The sequence below is a fragment of the Alternaria rosae genome (assembly GCF_020736505.1).
Source record: "Alternaria rosae strain MPI-PUGE-AT-0040 chromosome Unknown BKA58scaffold_9, whole genome shotgun sequence".
NCBI lineage: Eukaryota > Fungi > Ascomycota > Dothideomycetes > Pleosporales > Pleosporaceae > Alternaria > Alternaria rosae.
The window spans coordinates 680,835-699,433 of NW_025763578.1; the positions used below are offsets into that span (position 1 = coordinate 680,835).

General features: G+C 53.9%; 7 protein-coding genes across 7 annotated transcripts; 3 read left to right on the forward strand and 4 right to left on the reverse strand.

Moving 5' to 3' along the window:
- Positions 1 to 8: 8 nt before the first annotated feature.
- BKA58DRAFT_413777 (ankyrin repeat and IBR domain-containing protein 1) lies at positions 9 to 2,064 on the reverse strand (the record flags this gene model as incomplete). The annotated part of the gene is made up of 5 exons (XM_046172442.1): positions 9 to 40; positions 98 to 984; positions 1,032 to 1,572; positions 1,621 to 1,816; positions 2,008 to 2,064. The coding sequence occupies 5 exons, from the start codon at positions 2,062 to 2,064 to the stop codon at positions 9 to 11; spliced, it is 1,713 nt and encodes a 570-aa protein (XP_046021901.1).
- A 96-nt stretch (positions 2,065 to 2,160) lies between these two features.
- Positions 2,161 to 4,768, reverse strand: BKA58DRAFT_391126 (nucleotide-diphospho-sugar transferase). Its single transcript, XM_046170888.1, has 4 exons — positions 4,606 to 4,768; positions 4,503 to 4,559; positions 3,148 to 4,456; positions 2,161 to 3,099 (listed from the first exon to the last, which is right to left on the reverse strand). The coding sequence occupies exons 1-4, from the start codon at positions 4,681 to 4,683 to the stop codon at positions 2,432 to 2,434; spliced, it is 2,112 nt and encodes a 703-aa protein (XP_046021902.1). The 5' UTR covers positions 4,684 to 4,768; the 3' UTR covers positions 2,161 to 2,431.
- Positions 4,769 to 5,173: 405 nt separating this feature from the next.
- On the reverse strand, positions 5,174 to 8,061 carry BKA58DRAFT_366823 (HSF-type DNA-binding-domain-containing protein). Its single transcript, XM_046168897.1, has 6 exons — positions 7,611 to 8,061; positions 7,487 to 7,559; positions 7,291 to 7,434; positions 6,350 to 7,237; positions 6,112 to 6,301; positions 5,174 to 6,065 (listed from the first exon to the last, which is right to left on the reverse strand). The coding sequence occupies exons 1-6, from the start codon at positions 7,676 to 7,678 to the stop codon at positions 5,548 to 5,550; spliced, it is 1,881 nt and encodes a 626-aa protein (XP_046021903.1). The 5' UTR covers positions 7,679 to 8,061; the 3' UTR covers positions 5,174 to 5,547.
- A 633-nt stretch (positions 8,062 to 8,694) lies between these two features.
- BKA58DRAFT_321700 (Redoxin-domain-containing protein) lies at positions 8,695 to 9,354 on the forward strand (the record flags this gene model as incomplete). The annotated part of the gene is made up of 3 exons (XM_046167826.1): positions 8,695 to 8,878; positions 8,932 to 9,095; positions 9,148 to 9,354. The coding sequence occupies 3 exons, from the start codon at positions 8,695 to 8,697 to the stop codon at positions 9,352 to 9,354; spliced, it is 555 nt and encodes a 184-aa protein (XP_046021904.1).
- Positions 9,355 to 9,673: 319 nt separating this feature from the next.
- Positions 9,674 to 13,283, reverse strand: BKA58DRAFT_443018 (formamidase; the record flags this gene model as incomplete). The annotated part of the gene is made up of 11 exons (XM_046173950.1): positions 9,674 to 9,867; positions 10,107 to 10,374; positions 10,446 to 10,747; positions 10,813 to 10,901; positions 10,979 to 11,286; positions 11,341 to 11,439; positions 11,970 to 12,299; positions 12,349 to 12,748; positions 12,798 to 12,970; positions 13,032 to 13,138; positions 13,196 to 13,283. The coding sequence occupies 11 exons, from the start codon at positions 13,281 to 13,283 to the stop codon at positions 9,674 to 9,676; spliced, it is 2,358 nt and encodes a 785-aa protein (XP_046021905.1).
- A 372-nt stretch (positions 13,284 to 13,655) lies between these two features.
- On the forward strand, positions 13,656 to 15,663 carry BKA58DRAFT_235833 (inheritance of peroxisomes protein 1-domain-containing protein). The gene is made up of 2 exons (XM_046166584.1): positions 13,656 to 14,080; positions 14,131 to 15,663. Exons 1-2 carry the CDS (start codon positions 13,789 to 13,791, stop codon positions 15,609 to 15,611), a joined length of 1,773 nt encoding a protein of 590 aa, XP_046021906.1. The 5' UTR covers positions 13,656 to 13,788; the 3' UTR covers positions 15,612 to 15,663.
- A 1,050-nt stretch (positions 15,664 to 16,713) lies between these two features.
- On the forward strand, positions 16,714 to 17,745 carry BKA58DRAFT_413784 (uncharacterized protein; the record flags this gene model as incomplete). The annotated part of the gene is made up of 1 exon (XM_046172443.1): positions 16,714 to 17,745. The coding sequence occupies one exon, from the start codon at positions 16,714 to 16,716 to the stop codon at positions 17,743 to 17,745; it is 1,032 nt and encodes a 343-aa protein (XP_046021907.1).
- Between the last annotated feature and the right edge of the window lie 854 nt (positions 17,746 to 18,599).

An 18,599-nucleotide genomic window follows, 5' to 3' on the forward strand; every position in this document is an offset into this window, starting at 1 on the left:
GGAGGCTTCTAGACTAGGTCTACGTTGAATTTCCAAGTGCCTGTTGATGTTAGCAGTAGTCCAGTGAGGAGTGCATGGACGCGTGTGGACTACATACCGAGCTTCAGGTTCTCCGCTGTGTCATTGAGGACGATGATCCTCCGCTTGGTGCAATATGAGGTCTTGTCAAGGATATCGACCTTGAGGTCTTTTAACTGATCGATAGGCTTCTCGAACATCTCGCTGAGGTTCTCGACGGCCATTTCTAGATCCTTCTGGTTGTCCTCGAAGATCTCGGTAAGGTTGTTTCGGGCGAGGTAGTAGGCAAAGGCGTAGGTCCACTTAAGCACCTGTCGACATTGCTGAAGCGCATGTGAAGCCTGGTCCAGGAACTGCACCTCAATCCACGACATGCCTGATGAGTTCTGTAGTTGTTGCATCTTCTTCTCCGTCTTAAGGTAAAGGTCCTTATCGAGCTTCGCCGACTGTTCGTGGTTCGCAAAGCGATTATAGTAATGAAGGTATCGTTCGAGTGACTGGCGGGACTTAGCCTGCGCATCGCGGGCTTCGGATCCGCTCTTCTCTTCAAAGCGATTGCAGTTGTACCAGCTCGTGCCGTGCTCCGACCACTTGCCCATGCACATCCAGCAGAACTCGTTGCGACACTTCCTGCAAGTCATGTGGTTGCACCCTCCGTTCTTCTCGATTGTAGAGTTACAGTTCGGACATTCTTTCGTGTTTGCTGATATCCAGTTGGCGGTCTCCGAATCGTCCTCGCATTTCTTGACCCACTTCTTTACCAGTGCACATGGTGCAGGCTGGTGGTTGTTCAATGTACATCCAAAGCAAAAGTCGTGTCCGCATTCGCAGTGTACTGTCGGTACGATCTTGGTGAGGTCCTTGCTCTTTACAGGGCATTCCACGGCATACTTGCAGTCAGGCGCAGGGCACCATTTGAGGTTCTCTTTATCGTCGACGTAGGTTCGCGTGAGGAGAGTGTGGTATCTACGACTGTTAGTAAGTCGGAGGAAAGTAGAGCGATCATCACGTACCTGTCTTGGAGATCAGCCGTAACGAGAAGGTCTAGCGATTTTGAGTCGACTATCCGAGTGCAGCCTTCTCCAGGGCAGCGTATGCGAGCAGCCTCTCCCTCGTCTTGAATCTTGGTGCCGAGATACTGCCTGTAGCAATCCAAGCAAAACCGGTGTCCGCACTTCATGGCGAAGCTCCGCAGATTCGCATCGTCGTCGCAACAGATGTCGCAGACGAAGCCTTGTATCTTCTCTATTCTCGGCGGGTTGGTGGTAGAGTCTTGGCCCAGACCCGCTAGCTCTAGGACCTCGTCTGTCTTCTCCATGTATTGATCGATCAGGCGCTCCTTGTTCCATCGCAGGTGCCGGAGGAGGATAGCGGCGGCTTCGGGCGGCTGACCGAGGATGCTCGAGACCTCGTCGACCTGCTTGTCTTGCTGTGCTTGGATCTGGGCGGGGTCGAAGACTTTGAAGTCTACCTCGAAGGCCTGCTTCGTGGGCTTGATGTCCTTGTCTTGCGATTCAAAGCCGACGTCATCTTGGTCCATGTCAAAGTCGGAGTCTAGGCAGTGTCAACATATGCGTGCAGTAGCAGCTGGGGAATGCGCACCCTCTTCCAGGTCCAGGTCGCTGTCCTGGTCGTCAAAGTCATCGCCGCTCATGGAGCTGTTGAAGTCGTCGTCGGAGTCCATCTTGCCGGCGTCGGTTGCGGGCGTGGCTGGTAGAGTAACAACAGAGTGATTGGTCTTCTTATGGGGGTATTCCTCGGCGGGGCTGAGGTAGTTGTCTGCCTCGTCGGCCTTCCGCTTGCGAAGGGTAGTGGACGGCGTGATGATGGAGGAGTCCCGCCTGATGACGGAACGCTGGCTCGACAGGCTGCGGCGAAAGGAGCGACGTGCAAAGACGAGATAAGGCCTGAGGCGCGTGTGGTGGGTGGCGGTACAGGTGTGCAGGAACAGCAGGGTATTGGTCAGCAGAACAGAAGGGAAGGAGTCACAGGAAGTGAGAGTTGGCGTCTGGCAGTCGATTGCTGGTCCTCGATGCGGGCACTCATCGGGGTGGCCCTAGCGCCTTCTGGGAGGCAACAGTCCAGGGGCGTCCGGAACCTGACCGCGTTCTCCACATTTCACCGCGCGCTTAGGGCATACCATTTCACGTGTTACCAGTCTATTATACTAAAACGCAGTGTACCCTCAAGGAGTCTCTTTGACTTTCGCAGGCACAAGTGTGTATTGCGGACAACAGCGGCCGAGACGTCGCCTCTATAATGGTGTCGCCTATGCTCGCACATGAAACCGGCCATCGACATAGACTTTCGTGACTTCATGCTAGCATTGCTTTTCCACATCGACTCGTGGGCTTGAACATCTGGTACAGTAGTGACCCCAATCTACCAAACCTCCATCGTGCTGTGGCCAGCACTAATCCTCGTCGCTCTCCTCGTCGCTCTCATCCTCACTCTCCTGCTGCAGGAAATCGATCAAGCTCTTCGTCTTCTCCCTTACCTTCTCCATGTCCGCGTTCTCGGTGCTCTTCTCATCTTCCCACCATTGTATCATGCCATCTTCTTCTATCGAGTCCAACTCAACAAGCTTTGTTGATGCGCTCAGCAGGATCGCATCTCCGTTCTCCTTGTTGCATAGGTCTGCTTGGAGCAATAGCATAAAGTCGATCTGATCCGTCTTGCTTTCAGCGTTTTTGTCGAAGATGGAGCGGTCGATGAGCTCTTTGTGCTGCCCAAAGACCTGCGCCACGGCACTCTTGATCGCTTCGCCCGACTTGGTAAGCTGCGTGACGCGCTTGACGAAGGAGGAGACGACTGCACGTCTGACTTGGTGGTCCGATGCGTTTGTGCTCATGCGGAGGGCTGTGAGTTCCAGTTGAATGTTGGCCGATTCATGGCCTTCGACTAGCGAATCGTAGATACTTGCAGACGCGTCGTGATCGAAGTTTGCCGCGTGTTGACTGTCGGCCGACCCCACCGACAGGAAACTACTTGTGGCGGATCTGTCGTGGCGTTCCATGCCCATCATGTCTGCTTCTGAATCCGAGTTGATCGTGGATATTGACTCGTTCGAGAAAGTGTACACTGTCCTTGTTAGCACACATAGGTAGTTGTTGATGACGATGCACTCACCTGAGCCCTTGGTGGCCAGACCATCCACCAGCTCGTCCTCATCATCCTCGTCAGAGTCGTGGAATTCGAAGCCGTCGCCTTTCTCGCCAACTGTCGCTGGGTCTGCATCGCCACGAACGACCTCCTCTCCTTGCTCTCGTCTCCGCTTTGCTCTTGTGATTCTGTGCTCTCCTCGTATCGTCATACCCTCGCTGATGCTGACCCCATATGAGATCAGAGCACCAGCTTCAATGGTACACCTGCGCCCTATGGCCACTTCATTCGCGAGGATGGCCTTGGTAACTGTACTGCCGTCTGCTATGCTAGCGTAGTCCCAAATATATGCGCCGTCAATCTTGACGTTTCGGCCAATCTGGCAATGCCTTCCGATGATACTGTTGGTGATGACGGTCTTGTCGCCTATGCTGGTGCCCCGCCCGATGACTGTCTTTGGCCCAATGACACAGTCACGCGCAAGTATAACGCCTTCCTCTTTGTATGTGTTGCCCTTTTGTAAACGATATGACTGTCCTTGAACGAGGTTGCTGTCCGGACATAGCGGATATGCCCAGCGTGAAACGATATCCTTGCTGACCGACTCGTATGCGTGGAGGTTCCGTACTCTTGCCGCGTAGTGATCCGAGATGATGTGTGTGTGGAAGGTCTTGCCGTTGAGCTCATAGTCTTTGAGTACGCTGTGTAGGAAGCCCTTACGCGGAGCTTGGAAATCGAAGTTGTCGCTCCATAGCGCAAGCACGTCGGGTGTGCAAATGTCGATGCCGCAGTCGATCAGGTCTTGGCGGACTTCAAGTTCTTGATGTTCAGAGAGCAGCTCGGGGTCGATGGAGAGGTAGTGCGTCTGGTCTCGGTTCGGCATCTGTTCGAAATGTAGGCATCTGTCTTTCTGCGGATCAATTACAAAGACTGGACTTGTGCCTTGTGCCTTTGTCCTGTGTGTCGCGCCTGCCTCGCGGAGCACCATGGTCATGATAGCGTTCTTGTCTTTGGCCCGCCGCGCCCTATGCGCTGCGAGCGCAGACTCCAGGGGCAGATTGCTGACCACATCGCCATAGACTAAGAGGAAGTCGCCAACCAGCAGGCCTCTGCTGTCCAGATCTCGCATCGCATCACCAATCGAGTGTGATGTCGACTGGATTAGCTCCAGTCGCGAGAAGGGTGACGACTTGGAGGACCATCTCGAGCCCTTGATGTAGTCTTCAACCTGTTCCCTGTGTGCGCCGCAGTATACAAAGACCTCCTCCACGCCGGCGTTGGCGAGGAACTCGAACGTGTACTCGATGAGCGGGGTATTCGCGAGGGGCAGAAGACACTAGCATGTGTCAGCGTGCAGCTGGCAATGTTCGGGGGATGCGTACTCTTGGGTGCTCGAGTGTGAAGGGACTGAAGCGTGTCTCGAAAGGATCCGCGAGTATCTACCGGGTTAGCATAATTCGCGGACAAGGACGTTGCGCAACCTACCACAGCCTGCAGCGGCTCGTCGCGCTCCTCCTCGCCTGACTTGCCCTTGTCTTGGCCTTTCTTGCCTTTGGGAGGCATGTTTAGTTTTTGGTAGTGTGTTGCGCAAAAGGTCGAAGGGGCGCTTAGAATTCTAGATTCGTGGTGCACGTGGAGGGGTTTGGCCTACAACCTCCCAAAAAAGCTCCCACTAACTGACCACCACCGCTGAGTCACAAGCCCCCGACCAGGGACCACCACGCCTACCAGATCTTCGGGTCTCCGTCACGTCTCAGATCCTTTAGCGGGGTGGCTCTGCGGGTAAGCCGCTGCGCATGATTCTCGAACATGCTCGTGCGCGGCCTTCTGGGCTGGCTATCAAGGTCTGGACCACCAGGGCACACATGTGCTCGGGAATGCTTATTGCGACGACACTTGCACCTGGAAGGATTGGCGAGGATTGACTTGAAGAATGAAAAACGCGGCTCTACATGAGAAGCTTGCAATTCGGTAGCTAGTAATAGATGTTTTGGACATCCAAACACACGAGTAATCATATATTTTTCACAGCAGCGCACGATGGAAAAAACAATGTACAAGTATTTGACATTGCCTGATTTTGTCTTCCCTATATTCGAGAGAAGAATGGAATTGTTTATCTAGCAAGTAGGGTATTTTCTAGCAGCCGTCCAACCCGGACCTGATACAATGGATAACCTGGAACGCCTCAGACCCTGCAGGTCCTAAATACCCTGGCAGACAGCTCCCTGAGCTATCCTATTCTTGCACCTTTTCTCCTGTAGATACAAGGGCCGATCACGACTATCGGCCCTGAAATGGCTGGGACATCTTCGTCCAACAGTACAGCCTATGATTAACACCTGTCATCCTGCAGCAGGTGGCTGCACCACATTCGTTGTGATGATTGAATAGCAAGACCGCCTGACCGTGTCGTTGCGCCTGCTATCAACGTGGGCGCGGCTGCATGGGCCCCATCTGCTGTTGCATTTGGGGAGGGTACATTTGCTGACGCTTCGCTGGGTTATTCATATCGTCGCCTCCTGATATTTCCGAGACTTGACGGCGATGACCTGGCGCTAGTTGTGATTGTTGCTGTGATTGCATCTGCATGTGTGGTGAGGTACTGTATCCCATGTTCCCGTGCATGGGGCTCACTCCATATGGACCTGGGTGTTGGACTGGCTGGCCTCGCATTGCCTGCGCAAAATCATCTGGGACCGTGCTGCCTACCGGAGAGACGCCCGGCATTTGGTTGGGTGAGTTCCAGTTGCTGACCGCCTGGGGAGATTTGGCTGGAGAATCTTCCTCTTTGAGCACCAGTTGTCGTGCTATTTGCACAGGCTGAGGTGCCACCATGGTCCCGTCAGCCTGAGCTACTGGTTTTTTCAGATGCACAAGGTGCTTCTCTAGCATGTGTAGAAGACCTTCCTTGGTGAACGGCTTTGGGAGAACGTCGTTCATACCTGAAGATGTTAGTACAGAGACAAGAAATGACTGCGTCTCTCTTACCATGCTGGAAGTACATCGAGATGTCGTCACTTCGAATATTAGAAGTCATAGCAACGATCGGTGTAGTGTCAAACTGTCGAATCAAGTGGCATGCTGATACACCATCCAGGTTGGGCATAATGATATCCATCAAAACCAAATCGTACTTTGAGCCAGCGTTCATCTTGTTGACAGCTTCCAAGCCATCGAGCTGGGTTCAATTAGCATGGCGTAGAAATGAAAAGAGTACATGACTTACGGCACTATCGATGGAGCAGTGGAAAGCGTACAAGAATTTGCTTCCAATTCGACGACACGTGGGGTCGTCCTCAACAAGCAAGATCTGAGGTGGTCGAATCCATCCTGGGTCTGGAATAGCATTTTTCCTCTTCGGCTCTGGGATCCTGGGCTCACTGGACTCTACTGCTTTCGGTGGAGCAGCATATGGAATGTTGTTGATGTGCTCGCTGTACATGGGGTCGATACCTTGATTGGAACCGACAGGGTAAACGAGGTTATCGAGGTTTTCCAGACGCATGGAGTTGGTAGAAGTCGCTGAGGGCGGTCCGCGGCTCGTCGGCCGCAGTGTTGCTCGCGCGAAATCCGGTGGTGGTGTTGTCAAGGTGCCGTTCATCCGCATGGTGATCTCGTTCATCTGCTCCAGATTTCGGGGGTTCAACATAGCATCTGCGTTTGTTTCGCTTAGAAGTTTAGAAGCGTGCTGCAACGGAGAAGCAGGGTTATCGTCGTCGGTGGCCGCGGCGGGTTCCATGCTGCCGTTCTGCGAGTCGGTGCCGTTGGGGAAAACGAGCTTGCTGTTCCTCCTCTGCGTCGCATCAACGCCGTGTAGGAAAGTCATGATCTGCTGCATAACATGCTCGTGGTTGACAACCGTCTTTTGTAGCCCGATGACCTCTTGCAACAGCATTGAATGGTGGATGCTCAATTCACTATAGCGACTCTCGAGCGCGTGCAGTTGGGCTTGCGTGGCCATCAATTGTCCGCTGACCATGTCCATTTGTTGCGAGGGCGCAAACTCTTCAGCGGCGGCTTGGTTGGGTTTTCGTGGCGCGGGAGCCTTTCGACGAATGTTGTCGAGCGCATCCTTGTTGTTCATCTTGAAATCGGGGTGCTTGAATTCCCAAGCCTATGGGGCTGTTAGCCACGATATCCGCAGACGTATCCAGGAATGCCACATACTCCAGGTCCGTAAGGTGACTGTCCATTTTCTTCGTTGTTGTGACGAACTTTGTGGAAATCGTACTTGTTCAGCTGGCGGACGAAACTGGCGAAATTGCTGTGTTTGAAGTGCTTAGGGAGTATGTGTTTTGTGAATTTCTCGTTCTGTGCCTGGGTCAGCAAGTCTGCCACTGTGGTGAAGGGCCGAGGCGCATACTTCCAGAACGACAAAACTGTCGCCATCGTTTCCCCATCGTACTACACTCTCGTCGCTCGGGTTCTCCAGCATCCTAAATGACGTTCAGCGCAAAGACACAGCGCGCATGGGCGCGTCAACCTACTTGTACAGCTTGCGCACAAAGTCGCTGGAGTTGTTGGACCCTCCCCCACCGGCTTGGCTGGGATCCATGATGGTGAATTGGCCTGCGTTATAGGCGTAGATGCCGTTGGTGGTGATCCGTGTTGATGCGCGACGGCACCCGGATAGTCGAGTCGATGCCTAAGGGATATGCGGAATTCCAGTCACAGTCTTCACCACTGGAGGCGACCGCGATGGAGCTACGGGGGACGGTGCGCAAGGTTCCGGTTGCGCGTTCGATGGGTCTAAACTTTTGCTTGGCCGGGGGCGGATCGGTGGTGGTAGGGCGATGACGAAATTTCCCAATAAGGGCGCGCCGTGTTGCAGGCGGACGGAGGGCGATGGACGAGATCTGGAACCTTCAAGTGTAAGAAACAGGGAGACATGGGCACCTCTGCGCGGGCACTTGGGAGCTAAACGGGCCTAAAGCAGGTTAACACTGGGCTTGAGAGGAATGCAGTCGAGCATGCGCTAGGAGCAAGCCAAGCGGGCGACGTGCCGAGGAGACGAGCCAGGGGGCAGCTGCTATGACAGGACACGGGACACGGCCACGAAGAGACTGAGTCGCAGCCCGTTTCTATGCCGCACACACACACTTGGACGAGCTGCCATAGTACCTGCAGTCTTTTTTCGGCTTCCATGGTACGCCTGGCGTCGCTGTTCCGGCCAATGTTTCCGTGTTTCTACAGCCCATGTCCCCACTGATTACGCCGTTGACGATTCACCACCGGCTTGAGGCACGATCGGCATACAGCAGCAAGCGCGCAGTTGGAGTGCGCTAGTACCGGTGTGGGTCGGATGGGTCAGTATCATTATCCGCAATTTGCTGGTGCACTCAGGACTAACCTGCATATACAGCTGCTTATTTATGGACACGATGCTGCCATGTGTTCCGATATTGCATACTTCGGGGACAGGGTGCACACGTCAAGTGGAACGCGGCCGGTGGGCGCGCCTGCCGTCTTCCGACCGAAATACCCCCACTACCAGTGCCTCACCACCACCAAGTGCACACGTGCTCTCTTCACACACGCCCACATACACGCACTTCTACCTGCATACACACCATGTTCGCTACCGCCCGCCGCCTACCCCTAGTCCGTCCAGTCGCCGGTCGACGTCTGTTCCACGCCTCGGCACCTGCATTCGTCAATGTCGGTGACAAGCTACCAAGCGTCGACCTCGTCGAGGGTTCTCCAGGCAACAAGGTGAACCTGGCAAACGAGTTGACTGGAAAGGGTGTCATTATCGGTAAATATCTCCTAGCGTGTCTTGAGTGAACATGTGTTTGACAACTCGCACAGGTGTTCCCGCAGCCTTCTCGCCCTCGTGCTCTGAGAACCATATCCCCGGCTACATCAACTCTTCCAAGCTGAAGGATGCCGGCAAGATTTTTGTTGTCTCCGTGAATGACCCTTTCGTCATGAAAGCATGGGGTAAGATGCTCGATCCATCCGGCTCCAGCGGCGTACGTTCTTGTTCACTCCCAGGGCAAGGAGATATCATATTGACGTTTCTAGATCCGCTTCCTTGGAGACCCTAGCCTGAGCTTCACCAAGGCACTTGACCTCTCTTTCGACGGCGCATCCATCTTCGGAGGTGACCGCTCAAAGCGATACGCTTTGGTCATCGAGAACGGTGCCGTTAAAGCAGCCCACGTCGAGCCTGATAACACAGGTTTGAATGGTATGGATTCTTACTGGTTGACAACGAATACAGTTTGCTAATGAGGTGCAGTTTCTGCGGCAGACAAGGTTCTATGAAGAAGCCACGAGGCTCATAAAATGGCCTGCGGTGTCTGCCTTCAGGGATGTTGGATACCCTGTCTTCCCCAACCATACCAATGACTAATATAACACATCATGTTTGTGAATTCGCTTCGAGCATGGTGACATTCTACTTGATCAGACATTAAAGAAAAGCAGCCTAATCATACTTCTGGCGACACAACAATCGCTAAGCACTGACCTTCCTGTGCCAGCCTCAGACCCATCCTCACAAACCCTCTACACGTTCAACATACCCAGACCACCACGAGCACACCATCTACTTCTTGCCAGCGAATGCGCACGACCCAAGATCGCGCTTCTCCGCTGGAAGCTGCGGGCTGATATCAAAGTCGAAGATGTCAATCGGTAGTCCGATGGTCGTACAGGCGTTGGGAATATCGACAATACCAGCTATATGACCTTGTATCGGGGCGCACGAGAGCAGAAGGTAGATCTGGTAGTCGCTGTACCCTATCATGGAGTCAGTAAACGATTCAGAAAGATAACGCTAATTGAAACTTAAAACCAACCCCCCATCGTCACGTACACGACGATCAACTTCCACTCCAAACCAAAAACAAGTATGCCAAGGAATCGAAAATCCGGAAAATAAACAAACGGAACAAAAGCCTCGAACCTCGCCAGGGCAGACTAGGCAGGACCAGACCAGAAAGCGTAGCAAAACGAAACAAATCGTAAAAAAATCTCACCAAACCGTCTCAGATACTCGATCACTCTCAGACAAGTCTGACGATACGCCACCGTAGTATCAAGATAATGCTGTTTGCCATGCTCATCCACACTGAACCCCTCAAAGTAGATATACCTGCCAGGACCAAATTGCGGCTCTACGGGACCAGGAATGTAGATAGGACTCTTCATATCGAGCTGCTTCATGCCGCCCTTCATGACGCTGAATTTGATGGTGATAACACCTGCCATTTCGATGGCGCCGCAGAAGGAGATTTCGCCGTCGCCCTGTTAGGAAAGAGGGGACGTTAGTTCGCGTATTCTGTTCAGGCTTGATTTCGTGGGTTGCAACGACTTACTTGGCTGAAATGCAAATCTCCCACGCTGAACTTTGCACCGGGGACGTGGACGGGGAGGAAGACTTTGGAGCCTCGGGAGAGGTTCTTGATGTCACAATTCCCACCATGTTCAGGACGTCCTGGGATTGTGCGCGCGCCTTCTTTGGCAATCTTATCTTTCACGGAACCTGTGGCGGAGCCGGCGTGGGCATTTTGTGGTTGCGGTGGTTCTGCGACGGTGCGGTTTAGGTGCGTGTGCGTTGAGATGAGTTCGGCTTCGCGCGTGTTCCAGGTTTCGAGGACTTCGGCGGAGGGAGCACAGCCTAGGACTGAGAGCGTGGATAACGTGATTAGTTCTGTGTTTACTGGGGAGATGAAGTATGCTTACTGCCAGGGTGGATGAGGCCTGCGAATCTCACACCAGGGATGTGGCGGGAGCTGCAAAAGATGCCTTCAAAGTCCCAGATAGCCTTTGCACTGTATGTGCGTCAGTCTACAATTCGTTCTTGTTCTCTTGCCTTCCTTGGAATATGATATTCCTCTTGCGAACTTACGGTTCTGGGTAAAGCTCATCCAGGAAACCTCCGCCGTTCTCTTTCGCAAAGATACCCGTGAAACCCCATGGCTGGTCTTCCAGCGGCTGTACATCTTGAATATCAACTACCAAGACATCGCCAGGCTCCGCAGTTTCGATGTCGAAAGGACCAGTCAAGTAATGGATCTTGGTCAGGTCGACATCACGGATATCGTCTGCTGAGTCGTTGTTACCGATTTGACCGCCAGTCCAATCTACGCATTCGATCTTGACAGCTTCGCCAGGCTTGATGGTTCCGTAGGAGGGATTCTCGGGATGCCAGCGGTTCTGCACGTGTTATCTTTGACGATCAATTTCTGAGATTGTGAGTATCTGACGTACGTGCAGGCATTCCTGCTCCGATGCTGGTTTGTCGAGCGAGACTTTCGCCGCATATCGTAGGCCTTCTTTGCCCATATCGAGATTTCGGAATGTATTAAGCTTGGGAGATGAGAGGGGCAGAAGAAAACAATCTGCAAGTCAGATAATAAGGGAAGACGCGTCCAGTCGCGAGAGGGGCAAGTCACGTATATGAAGGCAACAGACGCGGGGAAGGAGCAACTCTCAACCTATCAATTGTTATCTGGGACGAATAGATACGTGCCGAGGACAAGGCCGAATCCCATATTCACCAACTATTACTACAAGGTGGGTGATAAGCTCCATGATATGGGGCTGTTACGTTACGTATGATCGGATGGAGCTGTGAGCTACCTACCACAACGGGACGCATTGACCCCACTGCGGGGTATAATCATAATGGTACCATCATCGTACAGCGGCCGGATATCGTGACAGCTAGATATACCTGATTGCCGACGGCGCATGTCCTAACAGCGGTTCGTTTTGTAAGGTGCGAGGTTGCGTATTCGTCATGTTGAGCGGCAGTTTTCCGCTCGCATAGAGTTTGTCATCCGAGGTTTCCACGTCATCGCAAACTAGCTGAACGTCTTTCGTGGTGTTTGACGTACTTCAGATTGAATCTTGGGCTTGTGCATTGCGAGATTGTATTCGTCCATATGCTGCCATGGCAGGTTCAGGAACTCGTGTTTGTTCTTCCAGCGGAGTGACTCTTCCTTGAACTTCTCGGCTTCGGTAGGCGGGAGCGGCGGCTCTGTGATCTTCGTAATGAGGTATGCCGTGGACGCTTCGGCGAGACCGTAGATGAGGACGCCGACGAGGGGTATCTTGACAAAGATGTAGAAGCCTAGGCCGAAACCAAAGAGCACACCGGCTCGGTCTTTGAACCAAAGCTTCTTCTGCTCTTTGTTATAGCGGACGCGTGTGAAGTAGGGCTCAAGCTGTTTGTAGTCAGCAAGTGATTATGGAGTTTGTTGAGGAGGTGCCTACCAGCTCACGCATAAGAGTTCGTGATGAAAAGTAAGCTTGTAGGAAGCTGACCAGATATCTGCGGGGGAACAGCAATGAACCCGCAAAGATGGCTGCTGCCGGCTGGGTGCCCACCGATTTCCTAAATGTGTAGAAACTGGCAGCGGGCAGCACGAAGCGTCCTGCATATGGTACGTAAGACAACGCCAGTACTGCCAAAGAGATGGCTGCCTTCCTCCCCTGCTTTGTTGCGTATAGCATTATAGCCTGCTTGATAGGCTTCTTCTCCTTCTCGGGCTTGGGTGCGTGGTCGGGGTATTTCTCGAGGTTTGGGTAATACATGGCGCGGAGGTTGTGGGGGTCTTCGCTCTTGTGCTTCTGTACGTACGTCTCGTCGACCCAACGCAGGGAGTCCATGAACCTGGAAAACGTTGTCAGCAAAACCTTGGAATTGATACGGGCATACTTACATGCGATCTAGAGTGGGTGTGACGTAGCGCATCATGGTCATGAGGAAGAAGGGTACCTGGAGGACGGTGTGCTCAAGGAAGTGGAGGCCGTTGACGACGCTTTCGTCCATGCTCGTGTGGTCCATGTTGACGAAGAGGGAGAGGACCCATAGTAGCACTCTAACACCGACAATCTGGCCATATTAGAGGCGATGTTTGCGTGGGATAGGGCATGCGTGGATGGTTGAGACGTACGGGTATGGCGACGATGATGCGGATAGCGATGCCTGCAGCTACAGCAATAGCAGCCTGACGATAGTGGTCCGAAGTGAAGAGACCCGGGTTCTGGACAGCCCGATTGACTGGGGCGGTGTCAGAATGCAGCTGTCACTCACGATACCATGATGGACTCAACCTACCGCCAACCAGAGTAAGCTGGGCTCCCCGCAGGATGGCGTTGGGGTCGAAGTTGGATACGTCGAACTGGGACATGTCGATTTTGTCCATGTTGGCAAGCTCGCCGGATGCACAGACGGTCTGGTGTTGCTTTCAGCGCAGCAAACCTGGAATGCGTCCACGTAGAGGTCGTGTGCGAACGCCTGCGAACTGGCGGAGCCCATGACGTACTGACAGCTCCCCACGGACCCATCGTAGCGCAGCGCGTCGCAAACAAAGCAAAGAACGCATTGTTGATAGGAGAAGCCGGTGCATCAACAGAACACGCACCTATCCTCAACCATTCCATCTCAAACCGGCGGCATAACTGGCAACTGGACGCGCGCGGGGTTCAGACGATCCGCTGACCAGGTTGAAACTCGACGTCGTCCCTGTGGCCAAAGCGCGTAGCGTTCCGAAGCCAGGGACTTCCAATCCCTTCAGCCTTTCCATCACCCCCCGACTCCGCAGTAACTCTTGTAATACTCTTTCCAAGCGCCGGCCGCTGTCTTCTGTCGGGATCCTTCACCTCGACCTCGCCCTACCAGGATAGCAATGCCCCTATAGAAAGCCTATTATGACGATGCCGGCTTCATCCCAGCATTCTGAGCACGCGCCGTCTGCTCTCAACCCCAGCAACTCGAGGCGCAGCTTCACACTCCCCGCGCGCACTGCACGGAGGACGACCTCGGTGCCTGCCCCGTCTACAAACAGTGCAGACGGCATAGAGACGCTGTTCGTGTGTGCCAACTCCAAGATCTTCTCCTTCACCACAGCTGGGCCGGCGCGGCGCCTGTCGCCTTCTCGCTCAGGTGACGCAGCGCATCCGATACCATGGAAGACGCCTACAGAGCGCACACTCGCAGTCGGTATGCCATCCCATGTGTCACCGGGCTGGAACTTGTCTAACCTATCACAGGGGCTCTCCGTATCTATCGTGTGACAGCCTCCAACGTCTCCTTCCTGAACAGCGGCAACCTCCTGCACACCATCTTTCCCAGGTCCCAGATATGGCTTGTCGACAATCAGTCCGTCTTCGTACTGCGCATACGCCAGGACTCGTACTACCGCATCGAGCTCCCCTATGAGACGGACGACGACAAGGACAAGATCACGCAGTTCAAGTCGGTACTGGCGCAAGTCATGCAGTACGAGAGGACGCAGTGCCCGTTCGCGCGAGGATTCGAGGTCGTCGCAGAGCTCGAGCGCCCAAAGAGCCCCCCACGCAAGACGATAAAGAGGAAGCCCTCAGGGCAGGCAAAGAAGTGGGTCATGGACAAGACCTGGGTTCCGCAGCAACATGGCTCTCGGCCTTCTACTTCTGGTACTATGAGCTCAGAGACTGGTACCACGTCTTCATACGAAGAGGACGACCGGTCGAGCGTTTGTACTGACAGTAGCGAAATAGTGCCGGCCGCACCCGAGACCCCTTTGGCAAGAGCAGCACCAAAGTCTCTCCTATCCAGATCACCTCAACGTCGCCCATCGGTAGCAGAACGCGCCAGCATGTTTCAAGGCCTGCGATCAGTTACGGCGCCCATTCGAGCGCCCAGGAGAGAATCAGTTTCGGCCATGGAGCGCATAGTCGAGTCTCCACCAGCAAAGCAATCCGAAACTGAGAAACCCATACTGGAACGCCAGATTTCGGACGCCTTGAGTCTGGCCTCGAGCGCAGACTCGTTCTATTCTCTAGATACTGCCACTCCACGGAGTCCTTCTCCCAAGTTCGAGGATGCTGAGGCTGATGTCGTGAACCCATGGGCACACTTCTTTTCCAAGCAGCAAGATGAGCCCAGGGGCCGTTCAATACACCGACGCCAAGTATCTGAGGTTACTGTCCGCGGCCCGTCAACCGAACGTACAGATGCATCGGCACCTGTGACTCCTACTGCTCCATACTATCCGTTCGCGGTTCCCTCGATCGATGGACGACCGTCATCAGCACCTTCGACACCACCGCTTATGAGCGATTCCGACGACGACAGCCTCGGACGTGCAAGCATAGACATCCCCACACCACCGGATGCCATCCGCATGAAGAGGCTCACAGGAGCTTCACAGAGACGTGCCTTCTCTCCTATGCCTCCAGCGCAGAACCTGTTCTGCCCACCAAAGCACAACCCTGGGAGAGACTTTACAAACGCCTTGGTGAGCAAGACGTGTGAGCTTGTTCTGGGGCCGCCCGCACACCTGGTATCCGTCATGCTCCGTATCGCTACGAGCATCTCAAATGGGTTTGGTTTCATCACGTACCGTGTACGCCGCGCTGAGAAGATTCCATGCGCCTGGGAGTCAGATGATGATGCTGACTGGGCTGAAGAAGACGACTTCGGCATCCCGCTCAACAACATCGGGACCCCAGCAAGGCGTCGACAGACGTTCTCTGGCGAACTTGACTGATGCACTTGACGTTCGCTGAGCTTGAATGACGGTTTCCCTTTGCATTTTCACGGTGATACCAGGCGCTGCATTTTATGTTTGCATCTAGAAGGCGAAAGACATGCTACTTCCTGTCGTACTTACACGACCTTGACGTTTTTGAAGAATACATGATTGTAATATGGCGGTACGATAGTGGATAATATGAGATGCGCTTTTCGCATAATGAGGACACAAGTTTACACACCGTCTTTGGCTGGGCAAGCAGCGTCACTGAGAAGCTGAGACCACAAAACCACACCGGGGTATGCATCCCACCCTTGCCATGCTGAAGCTTGATCGGAGGCATCCCGATGAGCCTGGACTCCGTGCAGAGTGTGGTGACACTACGTAACCTGCTCTCCTGAGCCGTAAGACTCCGAAGTAGGCCATCTCTATGACTTCAACCTCGACTTCAGGGTGTTGCCATCCGTCATGGCGAGCGATGCATGTGGTATGACATGATGCCTGACGTTGAATACCGTTGGATCTCGATCGCGAGGTACACTCCTGGGGAAGGCGTTACCGGGCACGGCTCCTAGCGCCCGGTTTGTCCGTCCAGTCTCGCGGCGATGACGAGCATCTACCCAGGCACAACCGGAGACGATGCTCACTCATCTCATCTTCATCACCCCATCAGCGCCAAACCGCAAATGCACATGTCGGATTACTTGCATGGCCTCACCTGAGGAAGACTGTTGGGACTTGCGCGTGATCGCCCGCGTCGTGGGGCATTTTAAAATGAGGATGCAGGGTTATGGGTCCTAGCCACGCTGGCAAACCTTCGATCGCATCCAGCCAGCTTTACCGCAACTTGCAGCGCCAGCGGCTTGTCCAATGACGTCTAGCGCTGGCTCGCGTGTTGCGCACGGAATCAAGGACCTGACCGACTAATTAACTTTGTAGAGGAGGCGGGTGATCCGTTCCTTTTCCCCTAACACTCCATGGAACCTTCAGCTTCGTGTCAGGATTAGACACCCGTCTCGCTTGCTTACGCCTCATCACCAACTTATTTATCTTCGCTTCGCACTGCCGGGGCTGCATCATCGACTACCACTGGATCGCGTTTACTATGAAAAGGAAGATGGAGGAGGATCTCGACGTGTTGTTGGACGAGACGTTGACGCTATGCAAAACACCTCCCGTTCCGCGACGCAATCCGCATCGCGTCTTCTATCAGTACAAATGTAAAACATCGCCGCCCACAACGCCAGCAGAGGAACCAGAGAACCCGGAGATGGAGATGAAAGGACCGCCCATGTTCCACTTTGGAGGACAAACCGAGTTGGTCCCTAAACCCCTCTTCGCCCGAAGCAACTCGCTGCCTTCACAATCAGTCCGACCATCGCTACCATCCCGGCCATCCGAGCCTTTCCAGTTCAACGCGGATGACATCGTCAAAAGTCCAACTCCTTTGTTCGGCCGGAGAAACACGCTGCCATCAAAGGTGCGACGCGCTGTTGCCGCCGAAAGAAAGCCATCGCCGTTGTCGCGCAGAGAGGATGTGCGATCGTCGGAGTCGGCCCACACCACCACCAAGGAGCCCACGTCACCAGCGCTGCCACGTAAGGAACCCAGCACCACCCCGAATCCCAAAGCGAAATCCACGAAGTCGCAATTCGCGACTCCGCAGAGGACCCCTCGTGTTGTCGACATCAAAAGACCATCGCCACTTTCGGGCAAGGGAAGCGTGCGACGACCCGGTCCTACCCGATTCGCTCCTGTGGAACCCCCATCGCCGATAGTACTGTCACCCGTCATCTCCAACAGCTCTGCGACTTCATCGCCATCGCCATCTGTCTTCTCCGAGTCTGCCAGTTTCTGTGTATCGAGCCCATCAACACCTGCCACGTCACCACCCAGCTCTCCAATGGTGCCAACAACACACGCTCGCTCGCACTCGCTAAGTTATTTTCCGCCGTCTCATTGGACCATCAAGCCTTCGCCTTCCCCGATCTACGTCCCCAGGCAAAAGTTGAGGAGGAAGGACAGCCCCAAAATGGAGACACTTCGCACACTAAGAGCGAAGGAGTCGGATATGATGCTGCAACAAATTTACGACCAACGTACGTCTGCCTTCTTCGACTGCACGGGTTTCCGAGTACTGACATGTTGAATCTAGATTGGGAAGCATACCGCGCAAAACTACTTGTAAGTTCACCCCATGCGCCTTCCACGCAACACCTCACTAATTCGGCGTAGAATATGACTAGCGGACTCCGCGCTGCAGAGCGACTTTAACGACCACGATTTACGACTTAACGACTTCAAGACGAGGGCATGCATGGCGTCACACGGCATCTGATTATAATACCCCGGGTTTGGATATATGGGCGCACTTAGAAACCGATTTGCATTTACGGGCTGCATTCACGGTCACAAGCGTTTTAACATATGGGTATACACTGTAATCTAATAGAGCACAGGGCACTACAGCCCTGGTTTGATTCCAACATAATCTTCGTCGACGTCTCTGAGCGAGCGAGCGGCGCACCCTGTCGTGCTGCGGAGCCTCAGCTGCACGCATGCAGAGCTTACATCACCCGCGCCTGGCAGCTGACCTCGATAGCACGCAGCCCCATCGCACAGCGCTAGTGATTGGGTTGACACATCTGACACCCTGCAGCAGACAGCCTCACCAGGCCTTAGCTGCCTATTCCGCCCGCTGCACCCGCCACATGATATTTCTTCGCCAACTTTACTCTTCTTGGAGATGCAACTCGCAATACATGAACTCTCAAGGTAAACGTACATCGTCTGTGCTATATCCAGACCGCCTGCGCCGCATATCCGTCGTGGCGCAGCGCGTAGCCTTGTTCCGCGTAAAGGTGGGTCTGACCTAGCCACCATAGGCTAAGCAGGCGCGTAAGATGGCCCCCAATACCCATATCATATGCTTCGAGCATTCTCCATGAACGCATTGACGCCGTACAGCACATAAAACTGTAGTTATGTGGGGTGTGTGGCACA